Source organism: Eptatretus burgeri, chromosome 1, assembly GCF_056783735.1.
Source record: "Eptatretus burgeri isolate ZD-2024b chromosome 1, Ebu_testis_v1, whole genome shotgun sequence".
Taxonomy (NCBI): Eukaryota; Metazoa; Chordata; class Myxini; order Myxiniformes; family Myxinidae; genus Eptatretus; species Eptatretus burgeri.
In genome coordinates this window covers 58,287,735-58,311,251 of record NC_140961.1, presented here as the reverse complement: position 1 = coordinate 58,311,251, position 23,517 = coordinate 58,287,735, and the positions used below count along the sequence as shown (strand labels likewise).

The following is a 23,517-nucleotide window of genomic DNA, read 5'->3' as shown; positions in this document are numbered from 1 at the left end:
AACCCTATCTCGGTGTCTCAGCCGTGTCCTCGGCCTCTCTCTCAGCCGGTCCGTATCAATGCAAACATTTAATTACTCCTCTGGCTCCTCAACGAGCCTCTTACTGTGCCCTCTGCACTCCTCAAATTGTACATTCGAGTTTCCCACATTTGGGAAAATCGCAGGGGTCAACCCACCCGTAGTGCAATGGGTAGGCCACGCCCTGAGAACACCGCCTTAATGATCACGGAATCTCTCCTGTCAGGTAAGTATCATCTGACTCCTCTCCTTCTCCAGCACTTTTCTAAAACAACGACAGTACTTATCGCTTATTATAAAAAACGGACTCTCTCCACCGGACTCTCTTCTTTCTATCAATAAAATTATCTGACAATGAAATTTTCTTTGTTCGAAATGCATTACCTGCTGAGAGCGCTCTCCCTTACCTTCGCTCAAGCACTTGTCGTTCCTCCAGGCACTGCCTCCGGCAGATTAAGCACCTCTGGTCACGAGCACCGCACCACGTCGGTTCGAATCCGAGTCACAGACGCCAACTGATGTGGATTTTTTTTAACCCACCTTGTTGTGATCATTGAAGGATTCTAACTGGCCGATTGTGGAATCCTATTTGACTTCAGACAGAGTTTAACGTTTGTCCGATTTGGTTATAAAATCCTGCATAAAACCCATTGACACTGATAACCAATGTCCACACAAGTCCTTCCTTGTGAAACAATTTATTATTCTAATTATACACCATACACTTTTCACCCTCATACAATGAACTTAAGAATCCCCATTGATTACAATATTATTTGGTTCTATTTCATTTATTCTTACTTTAGTTAACAGTTAGACCAACCCGATTCAATTCACTTCCACATTACATCAGAGAGTTTTATTCTAACTTGGTACTTGGTAAGTTCCAAGGATCACAAGCCACTGAGATTCTAATACTTCCTCAGGTACTTGCACAGAAAAATTTTACATTTCAAAGCATTTTATACTTTCATGGGAGAGTGGTGGGGGCTATCAACCCAGACTGCAGACGTGTCCTTCAGACGAGAAGCCACGACGTACATTTCGAGGCAAAGGTTCGCTCTTATCAGCTCAGGTCACTCAGCTCCAGACCAAGACATTTATCAACATTTAGGGAAAAATTCTCTTGGCCAGAAAGGACAGCCAATTCAACTTATGGCATAAAACTTACATTGCTAAAACCCCATTTGTTACAATTTAGAATACATTAATATAAATTTTTTCCCCCACACCCCGTTGTTTATATTGGTGGGGAGGACGCAAATAGCAGTATCCCCCCCCCAATGTTTGTAATTGTGGGGAGGACGCTAATAGCATTATCCCCCCCCCCACAATGTTTATAATGGTGAGAAGGATGCTAATGGCAGTATCCCCCCCCCCATGTTTACAATGGTGGGGAGGATGCTAATGGCAATATCCTTCCCCCCCCCCAATGTTTTTAATGGTGAGGAGGATGCTAATGGCAGTATCCCCCCCCCCATGTTTACAATGGTGGGGAGGATGCTAATGGCAATATCCTTCCCCCCCCCAATGTTTTTAATGGTGAGGAGGATGCTAATGGCAGTATCCCCCAATGTTTATAATGGTGGAGAGGACAGTGTGGGGGAAAAATTTATATTAATGTATTTTAAATTGTAACAAATGGAGTTTCAGAAATGTAACTTCTATGCTGCAAATTGAATTGGCTGTCATTTCTGGCCAAAAGACTTTTGCCCTAAATGATAAGAAATGTGTTGTTCTGGAGCAGAGTGACCGAGCTGATAAATGAACTTTTGCTTAGAAAATGTACGAAGTGGCTTTTGTCTAAAGGACACGTCTACAGTCTGGGTGAATATCCCCCAACCTCTCTCTCATGGAAGTATAAATATTTTGAAAGGCACATTGTTCTCGGTACGAGCACGTGAGGAAGTATAGTTTCTCAGTGGCTCGTACTCCTTGGAACTGACCAAGTACCAAGTTAGAATAAAACTCTCTGATGTAATGTAGAAGTGAATTGAATCGGGTTGGTCTAACTGTTAACTAAAGTAAGAATAAATGAAATATAACCAAATAATATTGCAATCAAATGGGTATTCTTAAGTTCATTGTACAATGGTGAGAAGTGTATGGTGTATAATTAGGAAATAAATTGTTTCACAAGGAAGGACTTGTGTGGACATCAGTTTTATCAGTGTCGATAGGGTTTTTGTAGGGTTTTATAATCAAATCGGACAAACGTTAAACTCTGTCTCAAGTCAAATAGGATTCCACAATCGACCAGTTAGAATCCTTCAGGAGGACAACGATCACAACAAGGTGGGTTTAAAAAATCCACATCAACGCTAATGGCAGTATCCCCCCTCCAATGTTTATAATGGTGGGGAGGACGCTAATCGCAGTATCCCCCCCACCCATAATGTTTATAATGGTGAGGAGGACGCTAATCGCAGTATCCCCCCCCCCACCCAATGTTTATAATGGTGAGGAGGACGCTAATGGCAGTATCCCCCCCCCCCACAATGTTTATAATGGTGAGGACGCTAATGGCAGTATCCCACCCCCCAATGTTTATAATTGTGAGGAGGGCACTAGTGGCAGTATCACCCCCCCCCCAATGTTTATAATGGTAAGGAGGACACTAGTGGCAGTATCCCACCCCCCAATGTTTATAATTGTGAGGAGGACACTAGTGGCAGTATCACCCCCCCCCCAATGTTTAAAATGGTAAGGAGGACACTAATGTCAGTATCCCACCCCACCCCCAATGTTTATAATTGTGATGAGGACACTAGTTGCAGTATCCCACCCCCTCCCTCAATGTTTATAATGGTGGGGAGGACGCTAATGGCAGTCTCCCCCCCAAATGTTAATAATGGTGACGATGATGCTAATGACAGTGCCCCGCCCCCCAATGTTTATAATGGTGGGGAGGACACTAATGGCCGTATCCCCCCCCTCCCAATGTTTATAATGGTGAGGAGTACGCCAATTGCAGTATCCCCCACCCCCAATGTTTATGATGGTGGGGACGGAGCTAATGGCAGCACCCCTCACATAAAGGACTTGTAAATGCAAAAAGTCTCAAATTTGCCTAAAACAAGCTTTTTCACGAAACAAAAGCATTGCCCGACTCAACGTTTTGTTCTGCATTCCTATCCTGAAGTGAAAACGCGTGATTTTATTGAAATAGTGAGTATTTTAGCTTCAAATTCGCAAAACGCTGCATTTTACAGAAACGACTTGAAAACGCAAAAATGTCTCAAATAGGCCTAAAACAAGCTTTTTCACCAAACAAAAGCATTGCTCGACTCAACTTTTTGTTCTGCATTACTTTTCTAAAGCAAAAACGCTTGATTTTATTGAAATAGTGAGTATTTTAGCTTCAAACTCGCAAAATGCTGCATTTCACAGGAAGGACTTGTAAATGCAAAAAATGTCTGAAATTGGCCTAAAACAAGCTTTTTTTCTCCAAACAAAAGCATTGTCTGACTCAACTTTATGTTTTGCATCACGATGATGAAACGAAAACGCGTGATTTTATTGAAATAGTGAATATTTTAGCTTCAAATTCGCAAAACGCTGCATTTCACAGAAAGGAATTGTAAACGCAAAAATGTCTCAAATTGGCCTAAAACAAGCTTTCAAAACCAAACAAAAGCATTTTCTGACTCAACTTTTTGTTCTGCATCACTATTTTGAAGCGAAAACGTGTGATTTCATTGAAATAGTGAGTATTACCCTTCAAATTCGCGCAAAAATATGCTAAAATTACCCTAAAATAAGCTTTTTAAACCAAACAAAGGCATTGTCTGACAATTTTTTGTTCTGCATCACTATTCTGAAGCGAAAACGTGTGATTTCATTTAAATAGTGAGTATTTTAACTTCAATTTCACGCAAAAAAATGCTCAAATTACCCTAAAACAAGCTGTTGAAACCAAACAAAAAGCATTGTCTGACTCAACTTTTTGTTCTGCATCATTATTCTGAAGCGAAAACGTGTGGTTTCATTTAAATAGTGAGTATTTTAGCTTCAAATTCGCGCAAAAAATGCTCAAATTACAATAAAACAAGCTTTTTAAACCAAACAAAAGCATTGTCCGACTCAACTTTTTGTTCTGTATCACTATTCTGAAGCGAAAACGTGTGATTTCATTGAAACATTGAGTATTTTCGCTTCAAATTCATGCAAAAAATGCTCAAATTACCCTCAAACAAGTTTTTTAAACAATTACCCTTTTAGTCCGGCAGATATGTGAAATATTCTGGTAGTTTTGTGCCTTTGATGATACAAGCATTAAATTTGGTACACAGTTATAGCATACCCTTAGGAAACATTTTGGATATCGGGACATTCCAGATTACCCCTAGGGTCAAAATGGTGGCCATTTTACAAAATGGCTGCCACGAATAACAAATTCTGCCTACAAGGTCAGCAAAGTCATATGTGCTTGGTGCAAAACACAATGTAGTGAGTATAATATGATTATTATCAACTAGTATGCACATGCTTCATTATCTACTTCATATTTGACTAAAAAAATGCATCTACGGTGGTCTATGAGGGACACAGATAACAGTTTACCATTGCAATAATGCATGGCTGGAACAAGAGCTCTGCAATATGATCATGCATGTGAATGTTACCTGAATATTGTTTCTGGAAATATAAATCGATCAAAAATCAAATTTGGTGAAAGGAACTTAGACTCCATGAATATTTCCATTATTAATTACATACTGGGAGCTGGCAATGTCGCGATTAAATGCATAAATTTGCGAAATCGATATTGATGTACTCACTCTATTAATTTTCATGATTGCATAATGGAAATGTTCAAACTACAATGGTGTGTTCATATTGATTTGGGTTTAACATGGTCCTGTCCAGCGCAAAGAAATAATGCATGGTGGCCTATTGGGGACATCGAGTGACAATCACCCAAGATCGCCATTGTGTATATATGCATCTCCTCTGGGCTGGGGTTCGTAGTTGAAAACATTTTAACTCTGCTATTCTGTTTTCAGGTGATAACTCCACTGTAGTGCACCCAAAGACTAATCCCCTGCTTGGTGGTGGTTCTTCCTAATGTTACAGTGACTGGTGGTGGTTCAAGACAATGGCCAAGCATTTCAAACTATTAGACCCCCAGCAGCGAGGGCCAAGTACATCTGTTACATCAATTTACCAGACAGACTGGAACCTATGTGTGCTGTGTCAGATGGACACCACTGAGCCTCTTCATTGTCCAGCTGACTCCAAGCGAAGCACAGGAGGGTCTGGATACCAGATTCTGGCAGACAACCTCCTCAGGTTCAGTGAGATAGACTGCTTGCCAAAATCTCTTGACATGTCCCGCTTGGACGATGGTGAGGGTATTGAGTCCACCTTCCAGCACCACAGGGCTAAGTGGCATGATTCGTGCAGACTACAATACAACAAAACTCAATTGATTCGGGCAGAGAAGAGGAAAACAACCAGTGGGGACACCGAAGGCGTGACACGAAAGTATACCCGTCAGAGTGTGGACCGCACAGAGTCACTGCTCGAAACGTGTTTCTTTTGTGACAAGCCAACAGGTAACGAGTCTTTGCGCAAAGCTTCTACCTTTGACCTGGACAGACGAGTCAGGAAATGTGCTCTGAAACTAGAAGACAAGCCACTTATTGCTAAACTGAGTGCTGGAGATATGATGGCGCAAGATGCCCTGTACCATGTGAAGTGTCTGGTTTCCCTCTATAACAAGGCAAGGGACACAAAGAGAACCTTGGATGACCAGGATGATAATCATGGCATAGCTCTCGGAGAACTGGTGTCCTACATCGATGATGTCCGCATGGATGCTCTTGTGGCACCAGTGTTCAAGCTGGCAGACCTAACAAGTCTGTACAACAACCGGCTGAAACAGCTTGGAACAGTCTTGACTGGACGTGTTCACTCGACCAAACTCAAGCACCGGATCATGAAATATTTTCCAGACATGGAGGAGCACAAGCCTGGCCGAGATGTTCTGCTAGCTTTCAACGAGGACATTGGATCAGCCCTTCACAAGGCCTGTGAACACGATGCTGGTAGTGATGGTGTTCATCTTGCTTGAGCCGCGAACATAGTCCGAAGAGACATGTTGAAGATGAAGACAGCCTCCAGTGGTTCATTTGATGCCCTCTGCCAAGAACAATCCGTGCCAAATTCTCTCGTGGCACTAGTTGCTATGATCCTGAATGGTCCCACGATCCAAGAGCAGTCAAGCCACTCATCTGTATCAACACCCACTCTTACAATCTCACAGCTCCTCATGTTCAACAGCTACGCACGCCGCCGACAGAGTACGAGTATTGAGTCTACCAAGCACGGCCACAATCGGGAGACCCCCGTGCCTGTGTACCTGGGAATGCTGATGCACACAAAGACTCGCAAACGAGACCTGGTTGACACTCTGTTCCACTTGGGTCTCTCCGTCTCCTATGATAGGGTGCTGAGCATCTCCACGGACTTGGGGAACAGTATCTGCCGCTTCTTCCAGCAGGAGGGTGCAGTTTGCCCACCTGAAGAGAAGAATGGTCTGTTCACGACTGGCGCAGTGGATAACATCGACCACAATCCCAGCTCAACTAGTGCCTATAGAGAGATATACTGGACAACCCTCCTAGAGGAAACTGAGGCATGTCGGCAACTACTAAGGTGTGGCTACAAAAAGGGATGCAGAGGACAGTGCAAGTGTGTCAAGGCTGCACTCCAGTGCACAGCTCTATGTCACTGTGGTGGGGAGTGTACAAGAGAGTAGAACTGGGACAAGAGAGATCACAGATGATAATTATGTAACATGTACACATGTATCCATGCATCATAATAGACTCTGTTACCTGGATCTAGAGGTTCCACTGTACAATTTTGACTCTGTAATTTGATGTTAGGATCAAACAGAAGCACTTTCTCTGAGTTCAAGAGTGTTAACCCTTTAGAGCCCACTAGAATTACCGTTTGGAACCCACTAGAATTACCCTTCAGAACCCACTAGAATTACCCTTTAGAACCCACTAGAATTACCCTTTAGAACCCACTAGAATTACCCTTTAGAACCCACTAGAATTACCCTTTAGAACCCACTAGAATTACCCTTTAGAACCCACTAGAATTACCCTTTAGCATTCATTTGAATTACCCTTTAGCATCAATTAGAAATACCCTTTAGCATCAATTAGAAATACCCTTTAGCATCCAATAGAATTACCCTTTAGAACCCACTAGAATTACCCTTTAGAACCCACTAGAATTACCCTTTAGAACCCACTAGAATTACCCTTTAGAACCCACTAGAATTATCCTTTAGCATCAATTAGAATTACCCTTTAGCATCCATTAGAATTACTCTTTGGAACCCACAAGAATGACCCTTTAGAACCCACTAGAATTACCCTTTAGAACCCACTAGAATTACCCTTTAGAACCCACTAGAATTACCCTTTAGAACCCATGAGAATTACCCTTTGGAACTCACGAGAATGGGTTTTACCCATTTTACCCTTTGGAACCCATCAGAATTACCCTTCAGATCCCACTAGAATTACCCATTAGAATCCATGAGAATTGCCTTTCAGCAACCATTAGAATTACCCTTTAGCCTCCATTAGAATTACCCTTTAGCATCCATTAGAATTACCCTTTAGCATCCATTAGAAATACCCTTTAGAACCCATTAGAATTACCCTTTAGCATCCATTAGAATTACCCTTTAGAACCCATTAGAATTACCTTTTAGAACCCAATAGAATTACCCTTTATAACCCACTAGAATTACATGTTAGAACCCATTAGAATTACCATTTATAACCCACAATAATTACCCTTTAGAACCCACCAGAAATGCCCTTTGGAACCCATTATAACTACCCTTTATAACCCACTAGAATTATCCTTGAGAACCCACTCGAATTACCCTTTAGCATCCATTAGAATTACCCTTGAGAAGACATTAGAATTACCCTTTAGAACCCATCAGAATTACCCTTTTGAGCCGAATACAATTACGCTTTATAGGCCACTAGAATTACCCTTGAGCATCCATTAGAATTACCCTTCAGCATCCATTAGAATTACCCTTAAGAACCCACTGGAATTACCCTTTATAACCCACTAGAATTACCCTTTATAACCCACAAGAAATACCCTTAGGTAACCATTAGAATTACCCTTTAGAACCCACCAGCATTACCCTTTAGAACCCACCAGCATTACCCTTTAGAACCCACGAGAATGGGTGTTACCCATTTTACCCTTTAGAACCCATCAGAATTACCCTTTAGCACCCACTAGAATTACCCTTTAGAACCCATGCAAATTACCCTTTCGCATCCAATATAATTACCATTTAGCCTCCATTAGAATTACCCTTTAGCATCTATTAGAATTACCCTTTAAAACCCACTAGAATTACCATTTAGAACCCACAAGAATTACCCTTTGGAACCCACGAGAATTACCCTTTAGAACACATTAGAATTACCCTTTAGAACCCATGAGAATTACCCTTTCAAAAACCATGAGACTTATCCTTTAGAACCCATGAGAATTACCCTTTAAACCCACGAGAACTCCCTTTTAGCATCCATTAGAATTACGCTTTAGAACCCACTAAAATTACCCTTTAGAACCCATGAGAATTAACCTTTAGAACCCATTAGAATTACCCTTTAGAACCCATGAGAATTACCCTTGAGATCCCACCAGAATTACCCTTTAGAACACACTAGAATTACCATTTAGCATCCTTTAGAAACCACGAGAATTACCCTTTTCAACCCATGAGAATTAACCTTTAGAACCCATTAGAATTACCCTTTAACATCCATTACAATTACCCTTTAGAACCCATCAGAATTACCTTTTAGAACCCATGAGAATTACTCTTTTGAACCAACTAGAATTACCCTTTAGCATCCACTCAAATTACCCTTGGGAACCCACTATAATTACCCTTGAGAACCCACTAGAATTACCTTCTAAACCCCATGAGAATTACCCTTTAGAACCCATGACAATTACCCTTTAGAACCCACTAGAACTACCCTTTAGCATCCATTAGAATTACCATTTAGAACCCACTAGAATTTCCCTTTACAACCCAATAGAATTACCCTTTAGAACCCATGAGAATTACCCTTTAGAACCCACTAGAATTACCATTTAGAACCCACAAGAATTACCCTTTAGAAGCCAATAGAATTACCCTTTTGAACCCATGAGAATTACCCTGTAGAACGCATTAGAATTACCCTTTAGAACCCATTAGAATTGCCCTTTGGAACTCATGAGAATTACCCTTTAGAACCCATGAGAATTACCCTTTAGCACCCACTAGAATTACCGTTTAGAACCCCTGAGAATTATCCTTTCAAAACCATGAGAATTATCCTTTAGAACCCATGAGAATTACCCTTTAGAATCCATTAGAACCACCCTTTAGCATCCATTAGAATTACCGTTTAGAACCCACTAAAATTACCCTTTAGAATCCAAGAGAATTACCCTTCAGAACACATGAGAATTACCCTTTAGAACCCATGAGAATTACAGTTTCGATCCCACTAGAATTACCCTTTAGAACCCATTAGATTTACTCTTAAGAACACATGAGAATTACCCTTTAGAACCCATTAGAATTACCGTTTAGCAACCACTAGAATTACCCTTGGGAACCCACTATAATTACTCTTGAGAACCCACTTGAATTACCTTCTAAACCCCATGAGAATTACCCTTTAGAACCCATGAGAGTTACACTTTAGAACCCACTAGAGTTACCCTTGAGAACCCATTAGAATTAGCCTTTAGGACCCACTATAATTACCCTTTAGAACCGACTAGAATTACCCTTTAGACCCCATTAGAATTACCCTTTAGAACCCATTAGATTTACTCTTAAGAACACATGAGAATTACCCTTTAGAACCCATTAGAATTACCGTTTAGCAACCACTAGAATTACCCTTGGGAACCCACTATAATTACTCTTGAGAACCCACTAGAATTACCCTTCGGAACCCACTAGAATTACCCTTCGGAACCCACTAGAATTACCCTTCGGAACCCACTAGAATTACCCTTCAGACCCACTAGAATTACCCTTCGGAACCCACTGGAATTACCCTTCGGAACCCACTAGAATTACCCTTCGGAACCCACTAGAATTACCCTTCGGAACCCACTAGAATTACCCTTCGGAACCTATCAGAATTACACCTTGTAACCCATTAGAATTACCCTTTAGAACCCATCAGAATTACCCTTTAGAACCCACTAGAATTACCCTTTAAAACCCATCAGAATTACCCTTTAAAACCCATCAGAATTACCCTTTAAAACCCATTTGAATTACCCTTTGGAACCCATTAGAATTTCCCTTTGGAACACATTAGATTTACCCATTAGAACCTACTAGAATTACCCTTTAAAACCCATCAGAATTACCCTTTAGAACCCATTAGAATTACCTTTTGGAACCCATTAGAATTTCCCTTTAGAACCCATTAGAATTACCTTTTGGAACCCATTAGAATTTCCCTTTAGAACCCATTAGAATTACCCTTTGGACCCCATCAGAATCATCCTTCAGAACCCTCCAGAACTATACACCAACAGATATGGCTGATTATTTTGCTCTTTCGTGACACCTGTTAATGGGTGAGTGTGCAGGTCACATGATAGAATGAAGAAAAATGCAAAGATTTGGACCCTGCAAATCCCCCGTTGATTTTTCTTCCAATTTTCACTAAAAACAAAGTAAGCTGTTAGTTTTTGTTGCTGGGTCCGCCATTGAATGAGGCTGGGAAAGGGTACATCATCACTCTTACATTAGCAAATCAACATCACGATTACAAGATTGACTGGTTGGTCATGTAAGATCGACCAATGAGGAGCGTCGTTCCTCCGAGCGTTAGGCTGTGCAGGAATAGCAATGGCGGCATCCTTGGCATCAGCCACGGACATTGTTGGTCCGAGAAAACGCTGCATTATGAACCTTGCTCGTGCCAGTTTCAAAATGTTTGCCATTTTCCAGATATAGCTTAAAGACATTCCATTCTTGTGCTATGAGGTGGAAACTGATAGATGATTCCCTGGAGGCTGATATCGTCAGAAAAGCAGAGATCAGTCTTGGTATGCAAATCGTCTCCACTTTCTGAAACATATACACACACACACACACACACACTTTCACCTCCTGAAACCCACCCACATGTGAGGATAGCAGGGAACAGCAGCAACTTGCATGTACACACATTATACACATACACACGTACACTACCATTATCGCAATGCAGTTTATAAACGTCCACACGCATACAATACATAAAAAAGACAAACACAAAGATTTGCCTTCAAACAGAGTTCTTTGAAAGAGGAGTTTAAGTGGGAAATTAGAAAAATTAAATTGAAAAATATATCAAGGGCCAATGTCGATCAACGTATGCGCGATGCCTTCACAGCCAGATCATGGCAAACACCTGGTCGGATGGACCTTATTGTTTTTATATGTGTATCAATGTCAAAGTGAGGAGTGGATTATATGAGATCATCGGACAAAAGGTTAAACAAAACGATATCCTGTAAAAATAAAATTTCACATTTTCAGCGGACAAGACACCTCCCAAGGCATCAATTGCACAGCACCGCACGGCCAACACAGGCGGAAACGTTAGTCTGTCTAATCGATGTTCCCTTGAGAGCATGGATACTTTTACCGAAACAAACAATCGAGCAGCTTTGAGAGAGCCTGCCAAGTGGCTTAAGCACTTCAATGAAGCGATTGTTGAGAAATGGCTTGTTTGGCACGCGATTAACAACACAAACACCACCTCCCAGAGACGCCCGGAATGTCAAGACACGAACGCTGATGTCTCCGGATGTTTATAAGCATTGAAATGTACCCAGCGATTCGTAGTAATGATGAACAGGCATTCGATAATATGAGTGAGGAAAGTGAAAACAACAATTTTATCATGAATAAATTGTTGCAGCCTGTTTCAAGTCAAGGCAAGGTTGAGCAGGCCAAAAAAACACGGCAGCTTCAGACCCCAGCGAGGTTACCCAGGAAACGCCTGAAGACCCAGAGAGCGAGGTGGCCGAGGATCGCCTTATAAAGTGTATAATTAAATAATGCCGTTAATTATCTTCAAAAGGGGTGTTTTAATTAACCCAAACAATCGATTTTCAATCTTTCACTTCCTTGGAGATTACTTCGTATGCCTGCAAAGTTTCAGGCTGCTAGGTTTTATGGTTTTGTAATTATGGAGGAGACACACTGACACACATATTGCCTTTTATTCGTATAGATACATACATACAAATACATAAACATGCATATGTTTGAAACTTATGGAATAGAAAATGGCTTGACTGATTTCCTTCAAATCTTGCATCCACACTCGACATATCCAATGACAAGTCATGGGCATGAACTAAATCCCTCCTTCCTCAAGAAAAACGTTTTTAAAACATTTCCACATTTATGATGTTAATTCTTAATATCATAACATTTAAAAAGTCATAAACTAATGTTATTTGATAACGTTTCAATCATGTTTTTAAAACGCTACAAAATATTTTCACAACAAATGGCATTTAAATGTTTATGTTGTGAACGCAGAATGAAAATTGATTCCCAAAGGGTCCACAGTCTCCATGGATCTACACAGATTGTAATGAGTAGTCGCACTTAACCTGTATGGTCATACAAGCTCCACTGTAATGAGTGGAACCTGTGTGACTTTAACAAAGAAATGAGGTCATTTGGCCCATCATTGCCGTGTTGTACTCCCAAGTTAATTTTGCCGCAGCTGGAAAAAAAAAACTCAATGTTTTTGATGTTCTGATAAAGTAGAAATAAACCAATCTTGATTGGGTAACTCGACTTGTTTGAATAAAGAAAGGCAACATCCCTTTGGAGGAATTTTGGTGCATCTTTTTCAATGAAGATGACTTGTTACCTCTGCCATCGAAGGTGAAGGAGGTTATGTTTTCACCCCTTTCTGTCTGATGTCTGTGTGCAGGATATCTCAAAGTTGTGGACAGATCCGGATTAAATTTTGTGAACAGGTTGGGTGTGTGTGACAAGGAGGAACTGATTAGATTTTGGTGAACATCTGGATCTGACCATTAGAATTTTTTAACACTGAGAGATAGGGCTAAACTAATATATTGCACGATATCTCAAAAAGTTGTGGATGGATTCGAATGAAACTTGGTTGACATGTTGGGTGTGTGACATGGAAGAATTGATTTGATTTTGGTGAAGATCCGAATCCGGATCTGGAAACGAGAATTACTTAATTTTTAATGTTATTCTTCACCTTTGAGAGACGGGGCCAAAAACGATCTAGTACTGTATAGCATGATATTTCAAAAATGTATTTGGTCTATGTTCTCGTGGATCATGCATTACGTGGCGGAGGTATGCCCTCTACCGAGTGCCCTTCCAGTTCATACTGTTTTTTGTTTTAAATTGTTCAAAATGTTTGACTTTCGCTCCTTATTTCAAACTGTCAAAGCTTTCAACTTCAATCTTCTTCAAAAATAATTCTTCATAATCTTCGACTCATACAATGAGATGCAAAATAAATTTTAAAATTCACAGTAAAATCTGCCTTGATTCTCTATTGGCATTACACTTATGGGTGGATCTTCACATCAGTTCAGGGCATTTCTTTGGTGCTTGCTGTGACTTGCCAAAGCTCCTGCAATGAAACGATGCACAGTGGACAAATGTGTCATCATCCGCATCAATGATAACAACGATATTTCAATTTGCTGTAAATGACGTATGTCTGATTGGAACCTGGGTTCTTCTGCAACTCGTCCAAATAATTTTATTCACCCATTTAACGTGGGGTGCATCATCATGCAAACGTAAAAAGTACAATTTAGAAAATTGAATGAATGTTGCCTTACATTATTTGTAATTTACATCATGTGCACTCAAAAATGGAAATCCATCCCCCTGTACCCCCGAACCCACTCACCCTCCACAATCCAATCTCAATGTGTCCGACTTCCCCCTTCCATTTACACATATTCCCACCAAACATTCTTAACCACCACCCCTCCCACATGCTCCATATCTCCCATTATCTATTACCAACAGGGGTAGACGGCATTGCCCGGTGATGTTCTAATCCTGTTGGCCTTTTGAAGAAATCAAAAAAAAAATTCTATTTTTTTGTGGGGGTTCAAAACACTTCCCTACACCCACTAAGGAATGGTGTCAGGGATCATTTAATGCTATCTCATTTCAAACTATGCACTCATTTAAGAGCGCAGATTTTGATGCGGTCGATACATTTTAGTACATCACGGGTGATCAAGTTTCATCAAAATTGTGGTTGTAGTTTAGGAGTAGAAAGCAAATATCTATTTGGTGGGGTTCAATCATCCGCACCACCGTAAACCCCTTAATGAGTGAAGATTTTGATGTGGTTAATACACTTTGGTACATTACGGGTGATGAAGGTTGTGGTCAAGTTTCATTGAAATCGTATGTGCAGTTTTGGAGAAGAGAGCAAATACCTATCTTTTTTTTTTTGGAGGGGGGGGTGCAAAAAACCCCCCGTAGACCCCCTTGATGAGCGCAGATTTTTATGCGGTCAATGCACCTTCGTTCGGCATCAGATATGATGCATGTGGCCAAGTTTCATCAAAATCGTTTGTTTGGTTGAAGCGATAATGACTGAAATGTTGACGGACTGATTGACGGACTCACTGACTGACTGACTTACTCACTCACTCACCTATGGATACTACTCGATCACATAAGCTCACCTGACTGAAGTCCAGGTGAGATAAAAACGAGTTTCATTTGTCAATAATAATAACGAACGCGTAATCCCTCCCCGGCCCCAACCCCGGCCAAGCTCATCTGGGCTGGGTGAAAGGCAAGCAGGTATGCTGCAAGGCCGTGAAGACAATTAAAAATTTGGTCGAATGGAACAACGGGCTCACTACAATATGCGATAAATACAATATATATGGGCTCACACGAAAGTGGGATCGAAATGCTGTTCAACCAACTCTATAAATCTCACTTCAATAAAGGGGGAAATATCAATTAATTAATTATCTCATCATAGTAACCTCAAATCGAGTGCTACATCACATAATGCTGGGTATGATTTTACATTGACAATTTCACAGCGAATCACTAGGTTATCGGAGTCGATGAAACTCATCATTTAATTAATAATTTACAAACTTTCCTTCAACATTTTCCTTCATTCCCACTACTGTATACTATACTGGACCTTTAACAGAGAATGTAAATACATGCAATAGTGGAAAAGGCAGGGGGCCGCGTTAATAATGTAGAACTAGTGGATTAGAGCAAAGCCTTTCCACAGAGTTTTCAGGTGAAAACGCAGATGGCACATCCAGGGTCTCCGAACTCGGTTGCCCGGAATGGTGATGGCGGACAAGCCTTCTAATGTAGCTATCTGATTTGTACGCGCTGAACGGGGAGCATGCCGTCTAGTTGGTGGATGCAAGTCGATGATGATATCAGAGTTATTGTCATCGTTTTGAGTAGACTAAAGAGGGGAGAGATTCCTGGTGCTAATGTGGTGGAAAGGGTTTGAACAAAGATCACATGGTTATACTTATTACAAAAGAGGTAAGAAAAAAAGCTTGGGGTATTGATTATATATTTAACGATAAAAAATATTAAACCATCTTTGAACACAAATTCATTATACCAGTAAAGAACCCATCCTTTGAGACGGGTTACTTCCCCCACTTTTATGATTTATAAGTTGTAATACCGGCTTCCACCAGGATGGGCATGAATTGGAAATGTGGATGACATTTCAACCTCATGAGGATGACAAGCTGAGTCAACCCCACCTCGTGCTAATTCAATGGTTTAAACAGGGGCTATACAATACACATTTGATACAAATTGATCAGGATACTACCCTACCCTGAACCATGGGGAATACTCATTTTTTACCGCTAAAAACATCCCCGTGCACACAAGTCAAACAAACAAACAGACCTTTCCGTGCACACCCCGAGTACAACCAGCCGTCTTAAAAACATTCCGTCCGGTGGATCAGCAGTGCATAATAGTTTAACCAAAAGAGTGAGAAGCCTTCATGTAGATGACTGCAAATCAGCTTTCAAGTCACTGATGACCTTTCTGCTGTCAGCACCAGTTTATCTGAATCACAGTTTTTCCTAGATCAGAACATTGATTTTCTAACATCTTTTTACAGTGGAGAAAATTAAATCAGATTATATTTAACATACTCCATACAAATTACACGCAATATAACTTTCATTGCCATCATTACTGTCACAATAAACGTTTTTCATCATGTTCATTAGCAGAGGAAACAGGAAGATATCACAAGATGACATATCAGCTGGGATATGATTGACCAGAAGTGAAAAACTAGCAGGTTGAAAGTGGAAATAAAAATAAGTAAATTGAAAATGGAAAGCAAATAAAATGAAGGAATCGTGAAAAGAAAAAAACGACAGTTAGAAAGGTTCTTAGTCTTGTTTGGAGCCAATCTACACACTGTGTGTGGACTCCAGAAGTGTCAGAAGTTGTTTTTATCAGGAAAATCTATGATTGAATAAGCCATCAGCACATGATGACCACAAAGGCATCCCAAGTCAACTCGCTTCCCAGTTTCACCCTTATTCATGCATCAGCACTGTCAGGAACATTTATTATCCACATCTGCCGTCAAGGACAAGATGCGATTGTCATCAAGTTCAACTCTGAATCTCTCACAACTTCTCTGGGGTGCAAGAGGATGCTGGAATTATTTTGCAAAATTGCTTTAAATACTCCAACTTCTGATCTGCTGTCTTTCAGTGCGTTTTATATGTTGGTGCAGTACTGCATTAGCTTGTTGTTGGCTTAATGGTTAGGGTGGTGGGCTTGGAATACGTGCTCTGCACAGAACATGGTCCCAGTGGATGGATGGATGGAGAATCAGCATATCCAGGGTCGAGTGACCTGGTCTGAATCCAAATTGATGATCGGAAATCAAGTCATTGGAGAAGAAGCTGTAGCCAGAGTTTATGTTTTTTAGCCCACTGATAAGCTGAATCTGGACCCGAACCTGAACCAAAATCGAATCAGCTTGTTCTTGCCACCAATACAACTCATCCACCAAGTTTCATCCGAATCTGTCCATAACTTTTTGAGATATCGTGTTATGCAGTGCCTTCAAAAAGTATTCACACCCCTCGATTTTTGTCATATTTTGTTGTGTTACAGCTTGAATTTAAAATGGATTAAATTTCAATTATTTGATACCAATCAACACAAAATACCCCATGGTGAAAACGTGAAAATATATTTTTAGAAAATTTTCAAATTAATTAAAAATGGAAAGCTGAAATGTCTTGTGTCAATAAGTATTCAACGCCCTGAGTCAATACTTCGTATAAGCACCTTTGGCAGCGAATATAGCGTCAAATCCTCTTGGGTATGTCCATATCAGCTTTGCACATCTGGATTTGTGGATTTTCTCCCATTCTTCCTTGCAGATTTGCTCAAGCTATCACGTTGGATGCGGAGCGTTGGTGAACAGCGATCTTAAAGTCTTTCCACAGTTTCTCAATGGGATTCAAGTCTGGGGTTTGGCTGGGCCACTCAAGAACTTTCACATTCTTGTTCTGAAGCCATTCCAGTGTTACTTTGGCTGTATGCTTGGGGTCATTGTCCTGAGGAACGTAAATCTTCGCTGCAGTCTCAGGTCTTTTGCACTTTGAAGCAGGTTCTCCTCAAGGATTTGCCTGTATTTGGCTCCATTCATTGTTCCCTTTATCCTTCAAAGTCTCCCAGTCCCTGCTGCTAAAAAGCATCCCCATAGTATGATGCTGCCACCACCATGCTTCACGGTAGGGTTAGTGTTAAATGGGTGATGATCTGTGCTTGGTTGCCGCAAGAAGTAGCGCTTTGCATTCAGGCCAAAGAGTGCAATATTTGTCTCATCAGACACATAATCTTTTGCTTCATGCTCTCAGAGTCCTTCACGTGCCTTTTTGGAAACTCCAGACATGCTGTCATGTGCTTTTTTCTCAGGAGTGGCTTTGCATGGTCACTCTCCCATAAAGCCTCGATTTGTGAAGTGCTGCAGAGATTATTGTCCTTCTGGCAGGTTCTCCCATCTTAGCCAAGGAACTCTGTAGTTTTGTCAGAGTGGTCATTGGGTTCGAGGTCACCTCCCTGACCAAGGTCCTTCTTGCCAAGTTGCTCAGTTTGGTCGGATGGTCAACTCGAGGAAGAGTTTGGCGAGTTCCATATTCTAATGATGGAGCTCACTGTGCTCTTGGGAACTTTAAACACTCCATAAATTGCTTTATACCCTTCCCGAGATCTATGCCTCTTCACAAGTCTATCTTGGAGTTCTACGGACAATTCATTGGACTTCATGGTAGAGTTTCTGCATTGGTGCCTGTGGGACCTGATATAGAAAGTTATGTTTCTTTCTAAATCATGTCCAATCAATTTAATTGTTGTGGAGATCGATAAAGAATCAAGTTTTAGAGACATCTCAAGGACGATCAAAGGAAATTGGATGCACCTGAGTTTCATCGCAAAGGGGTTGAATACTTATTGACACAAGACATTTCAGCTTTTCATTTTTCATTAATTTGTAAAAATTTCTAAAAACATGTTTTCACTTTTTCATTATGGGGTATTTTGTGTAGATCAGTGACAAAAAAATTAAATTTAATATATTTTAAATTTAGGCTGTGACATAACAAAATTTGACAAAAATTGAGGGGTTTGAATACTTAATAAAGGCACTGCACATCATGTTTTGGCCCGGTCTCTCAATGGTGAAGAAACACTTAAAATATTCTCGGACACGGATACAGATCTTCAACAGAATCAAATCAATTCGTCCTTGTCACACACCCAACCTGTCCACCAAGTTTTGTCCAAATCCATCCATAATTTTTTGAGATATCGTGCTATATGTAGTTTTTGGCCCGAGCACTCAATGGTGAAGAATCCCTTTAAAAATTATTGTATTCGGATCCAGATCGTCACCAAAATCAAAATCAATTCGTCCTTGTCACACACCCAACCTGTCCCCAAGTTTCGTCTGAATTCAGACAGACAAACAGGGGTGAAAACATAACCTCTGTCCACCTTCGGTAGCCGAGGTAATCAGCAAACATAAAAAGATAATGTTTAACCAAAGCTGATTTACCATGGCATTCCCATACATTTGTGCCTTACCCCTATTAAAATATTAATGCATTGGTCCTACAAAATTAGCACCATACCAAAGTATTGGAGTCCAAATGGCTTGCAATCAATAGGGCAGGTTTAAGGGAAGAGCTCCTCAACCTTGACTGCTTATGGTCAGGTCTCAAATAGTGTCTTCTCAGCTAGGTCCTACTAGTCCTGCAGTGTAGTCTGATATATCAGATCAATTGTTCAAATTTGCATAAAAGCACCAAAATTGGTACACATGTAGAATAATGTATTCCAAACAATTCTAGATATGGAGCCACCTGAGATTGTGCCTTGGTCAGCTTCGGTGACTATTTTCCAAAATGGCCACCATTCTACTTTAGCGAAATTGGCTATATGCTCTTATTTTCTTATTGTATTGGTGGTAGATATAAGGAAAGTGTAAAATTCAGTAAATTGACCATGAAAAGGCGTATTCAAATATTATGAGCCAGTATTTTCAGAAAAAAAGGCATTATTTGATTTGTAAATTGCTGCTCTCCTAAAACTTTTCGCTGACAAGTACCCACTATTGCCTGGAGAACAAGAGTCAAATGATATTCATCACATTTAATGGGTTTGGAATCAACAAAAATTGCATTATAGATTACATACTTTACTCTATTTTGAAAAGGGAACTGATAATCGTGATAATGAAAAACTCAGAAAATGTAGTCAAATTATTGCACACTTAACTTTGAAGCAGCTATGGTTTACTGTCTACTACCATTCTACCAGGACACATGGTACAGGCATACATCAGTCTAGTACAATATGAGTTTCTGAGCTCAAGTGGACTGGCTCTGGATCAAGAAGTCAACACTTTTACAAGCAATGCGACTTTGCATTTGCACATTCTAAGCTTGGCCGATATTTCAGTCTGTGTCTACTGCGTCTGTCTAATGGCATTCTCCTTCACAAGCACACAGTCCAGTGGATTGTAGATTAGCCTTCTTGCATTTGCAGCGGTTTCTACAGCCTTTTTTGCAGCCGCACGACACCAGCTCGAAGCAGCTTTTTGAAGCCTCAGGGAGTGTGGTCTAGAGTGGTTCCTAGGACCCATCCTCTGTTTGCCGCCAGCCCCAGCTTGTTGGTGATGGAAGCACGGGTTGAGGGACCAAGACCTGCCCCCAGACATAGCCACCCTGGAAGACTGATCTCTTCACATGCTGTTCCAAAGCATCGTAGGTAGGTGGGATGTGCTGGACGGAGTTCCTCTTGGCAAAGTTTCTTTCTGGCCTCGTTGACGTCCGTATATGGACTGGTGCGGTCATAGAGGAGCACCACAAACCTTTCAATGCAGTGCATTGTGTCATCCTGGATGTTGACTGGCATGGTGGTCAGGGTCACAAGAGAATCTGTCAGTTCTGGAAACGAGTTCCATGTGGCCCAGGCAGATTTCTTCCCATTCCCCACGAATGCTGATACCGTGTCACATCCGGTCATGGCGTGGAAGACAGGGAGGGCACGTGCCTTTTGTGGACCAAGGGAGGCAGCTATTTCATGTGCAGGGATGCAGCGGTAGTTCTTGCCCGTCCCAAAGGCAATCCAGATTTCATCCACGCATGGTAGTGCCTGGGCTACCATCACCGCCAATACAATGACGTCGGTGTCTATGGTTCGAACTTGAATCCGACGGTGGTCATGTTCTGCAGCATGGGCCACATGTAGCATGATGCGAGTGTCTGCCTCTTCTTGACCGCATGGAGCCAGAGAGCTTTCATCTTCCTGCCTTGGAAGGCAGATGACTGCTTCACCCTCAGTGACTACCAGCTCCTTTGCCTCGTCATGGAAGGACTGCACCAGCACATCGGACAGGAAGGTGAAGAGCTCCACCTTGTTTGCGTCGACACGTAGGAAACTCTGCCAGTTTCCTGGTATGGCTGCGGTGCTCCCCAGGCGCCGTCGCACCCCTTTTCCTCGTCTCTCCCTTGTCACCGTCTTCAAGGAGCCATCTTTGTAGCTATCCCAAAAATGACCATTTTTCCCCAAGACAATGGTTGGAAATATAATAAATCAACACAAATGACATTTGTATTGTTTTTCTTTGTAAATGCACATCATATGGAGTATTTATCACCTCTGAGAAACCTACAAAGAGAATAACAATGACAGATATCCCATGTTGTTAAAGTAGAATGGCGGCCATTTTGGAAAATGGCTGCCAAAGCTGACCAAGGCAAAATCTCGAGTAGCTCCATATCCAGAATTGTTCAGAATACATTAGTCAACATATGTACCAATTTTGGTGCTTTTATGAAAAGTCGAACAATTGGTTTGCTATGCTGCAGTACTATACTGCTGAGAAGGAAAAATCCGAATTTTTTTCTCCCATTTTTCATGGTTTTTTTTCGCTGTTTTTTTCTTTTTTTTAACCAGCTGACCTGGGGCAGTATCACCACCCACCATATATGGACCTTCAGTGAATGGCCTCGCCATTTTTACCACCTGGGGGTGGAGTGTCGATTATTGTTTTTGCCATGTGGGGCCACTGGTGTGGCTTTGGGCTCATCACTTCCTTTGCATGCCCATCATAAAATAAAGTTTAAAAAACAAAAAGGTTTTTGGGTACAAAAAGATGCTCAATAATTTAATGCAACATACAAGCAGATTACCGAACTGTGATAGATCTAGAATCTATCAGTCATAATTGAGGATGACTTACTAGGTGCTTTACTCGATCATATGACATGGCTTGAGGAAAGTCGGTGGAAATTTTGCAGATCCTATATTCTCGATTTCCATCAGTCATTGCACCAAGCTCTTTCAGGCAGTGTCTGAAATACTCATATGCTTCGCAAGCAACATCCAATGTGCGCAGAGTAAAGTTATACCTGGCAGATAGATGTGAAGCATTTGGTTAATTGCTTGTGCAGCCACCTGTTAGAAAACCAAAATACAATGTGCTCATCAATTATTATCGTTTCAATAGTATTAAGACCTACTTTGCAGTTACACTATGATGAATATATTTGACATTTTGAGTCACAAAAATCATTTTAAGTCGACTTGTTGCACTCCACTGAATAAAAGGGGAAAATGATGCAATTATAATGGCACAGTGTGGTTGTCAGTGCTTTCATTTGCGAGAGAGAGAGAGAGAGACAGAGAGAGAGACAGAGACAGAGACAGAGAGACAGAGACAGAGAGAGAGAGACAGAGAGAGAGAGACAGAGAGAGAGAGACAGAGAGAGAGACAGAGAGAGAGACAGAGAGAGAGACAGAGAGAGAGACAGAGAGAGAGACAGAGACAGAGACAGAGAGAGAGACAGAGAGAGACAGAGACAGAGACAGAGAGACAGAGAGACAGAGACAGAGACAGAGACAGACAGAGACAGAGACAGAGACAGAGACAGAGACAGACAGAGACAGAGACAGAGACAGAGACAGAGACACAGAGACAGAGACACAGAGACAGAGAGACAGAGACAGAGACAGAGACACAGAGACACAGAGACAGAGACACAGAGACAGAGAGACAGAGACAGAGACAGAGACACAGAGACACAGAGACAGAGACACAGAGACACAGAGACACAGAGACACAGAGACACAGAGACACAGAGACACAGAGACACAGAGACACAGAGACACAGAGACAGAGACACAGAGACAGAGACACAGAGACAGAGACACAGAGACAGAGACACAGAGACAGAGACACAGAGACAGAGACACAGAGACACAGAGACAGAGACACAGAGACACAGAGACACAGAGACAGAGACACAGAGACAGAGACACAGAGACACAGAGACAGAGACACAGAGACACAGAGACACAGAGACAGAGACACAGAGACACAGAGACACAGAGACAGAGAGAGAGAGAGAGAGAGAGAGAGAGAGAGAGAGAGAGAGAGAGAGAGAGAGAGAGAGAGAGAGAGAGAGAGAGAGAGAGAGAGAGAGAGAGAGAGAGAGAGAGAGAGAGAGAGAGAGAGAGAGAGGACAAAGAGAGATCATTTCAGCCTTGCAAGCCTATTCACGTTGTCTTTTAATGTTGCAAAAGGCAATGAGGGTTCAGGTTTACTACAAATATTTACCTTTTTACAGTTTTCACCATGTAAGACATCACTCAAAATCAATCTTTAGAAAGGCATTCCTTGTTAATGTACTGCTTCCAGAGAAGCAGACAAAATGCTTGAATATCGGGGTTACAGTGACTCAAAGCTAAAACCGATTTTGCTTATTGATGTAAGGACCCTTTTGTATTGGCAAAGGTGACGACGATGGGAAAATGAATGTTAGACGGTGAAACTGGGAATAGATAGT

At 41.3% G+C, this 23,517-nt stretch overlaps 1 protein-coding gene and 2 pseudogenes across 6 annotated transcripts in view; 1 reads left to right on the top strand and 2 right to left on the bottom strand.

Annotated features, from left to right (window-relative positions):
• METTL22 (methyltransferase 22, Kin17 lysine) overlaps positions 1–23,517 on the bottom strand; it is a 79,887-nt gene that overhangs the window by 3,924 nt on the left and 52,446 nt on the right. For 2 of the 6 annotated variants that reach the window (XM_085885223.1, XM_085885230.1), the window contains exon 10: positions 21,912–22,080. The exons of 1 other annotated variant lie outside the window; for it this stretch is intronic. In XM_085885223.1, coding sequence (XP_085741349.1) covers positions 21,912–22,080 — 169 coding nt within the window. Of the gene's footprint in view, positions 1–10,711; positions 11,174–12,296; positions 13,728–21,911; positions 22,081–23,517 lie in introns of those variants that run through there. 3 more of the 6 variants (XM_085885238.1, XM_085885249.1, XM_085885256.1) reach the window with 3 other exon arrangements.
• On the bottom strand, positions 115–252 carry LOC147034561 (U1 spliceosomal RNA; annotated as a pseudogene).
• On the top strand, positions 5,117–10,747 carry LOC147034560 (uncharacterized; annotated as a pseudogene).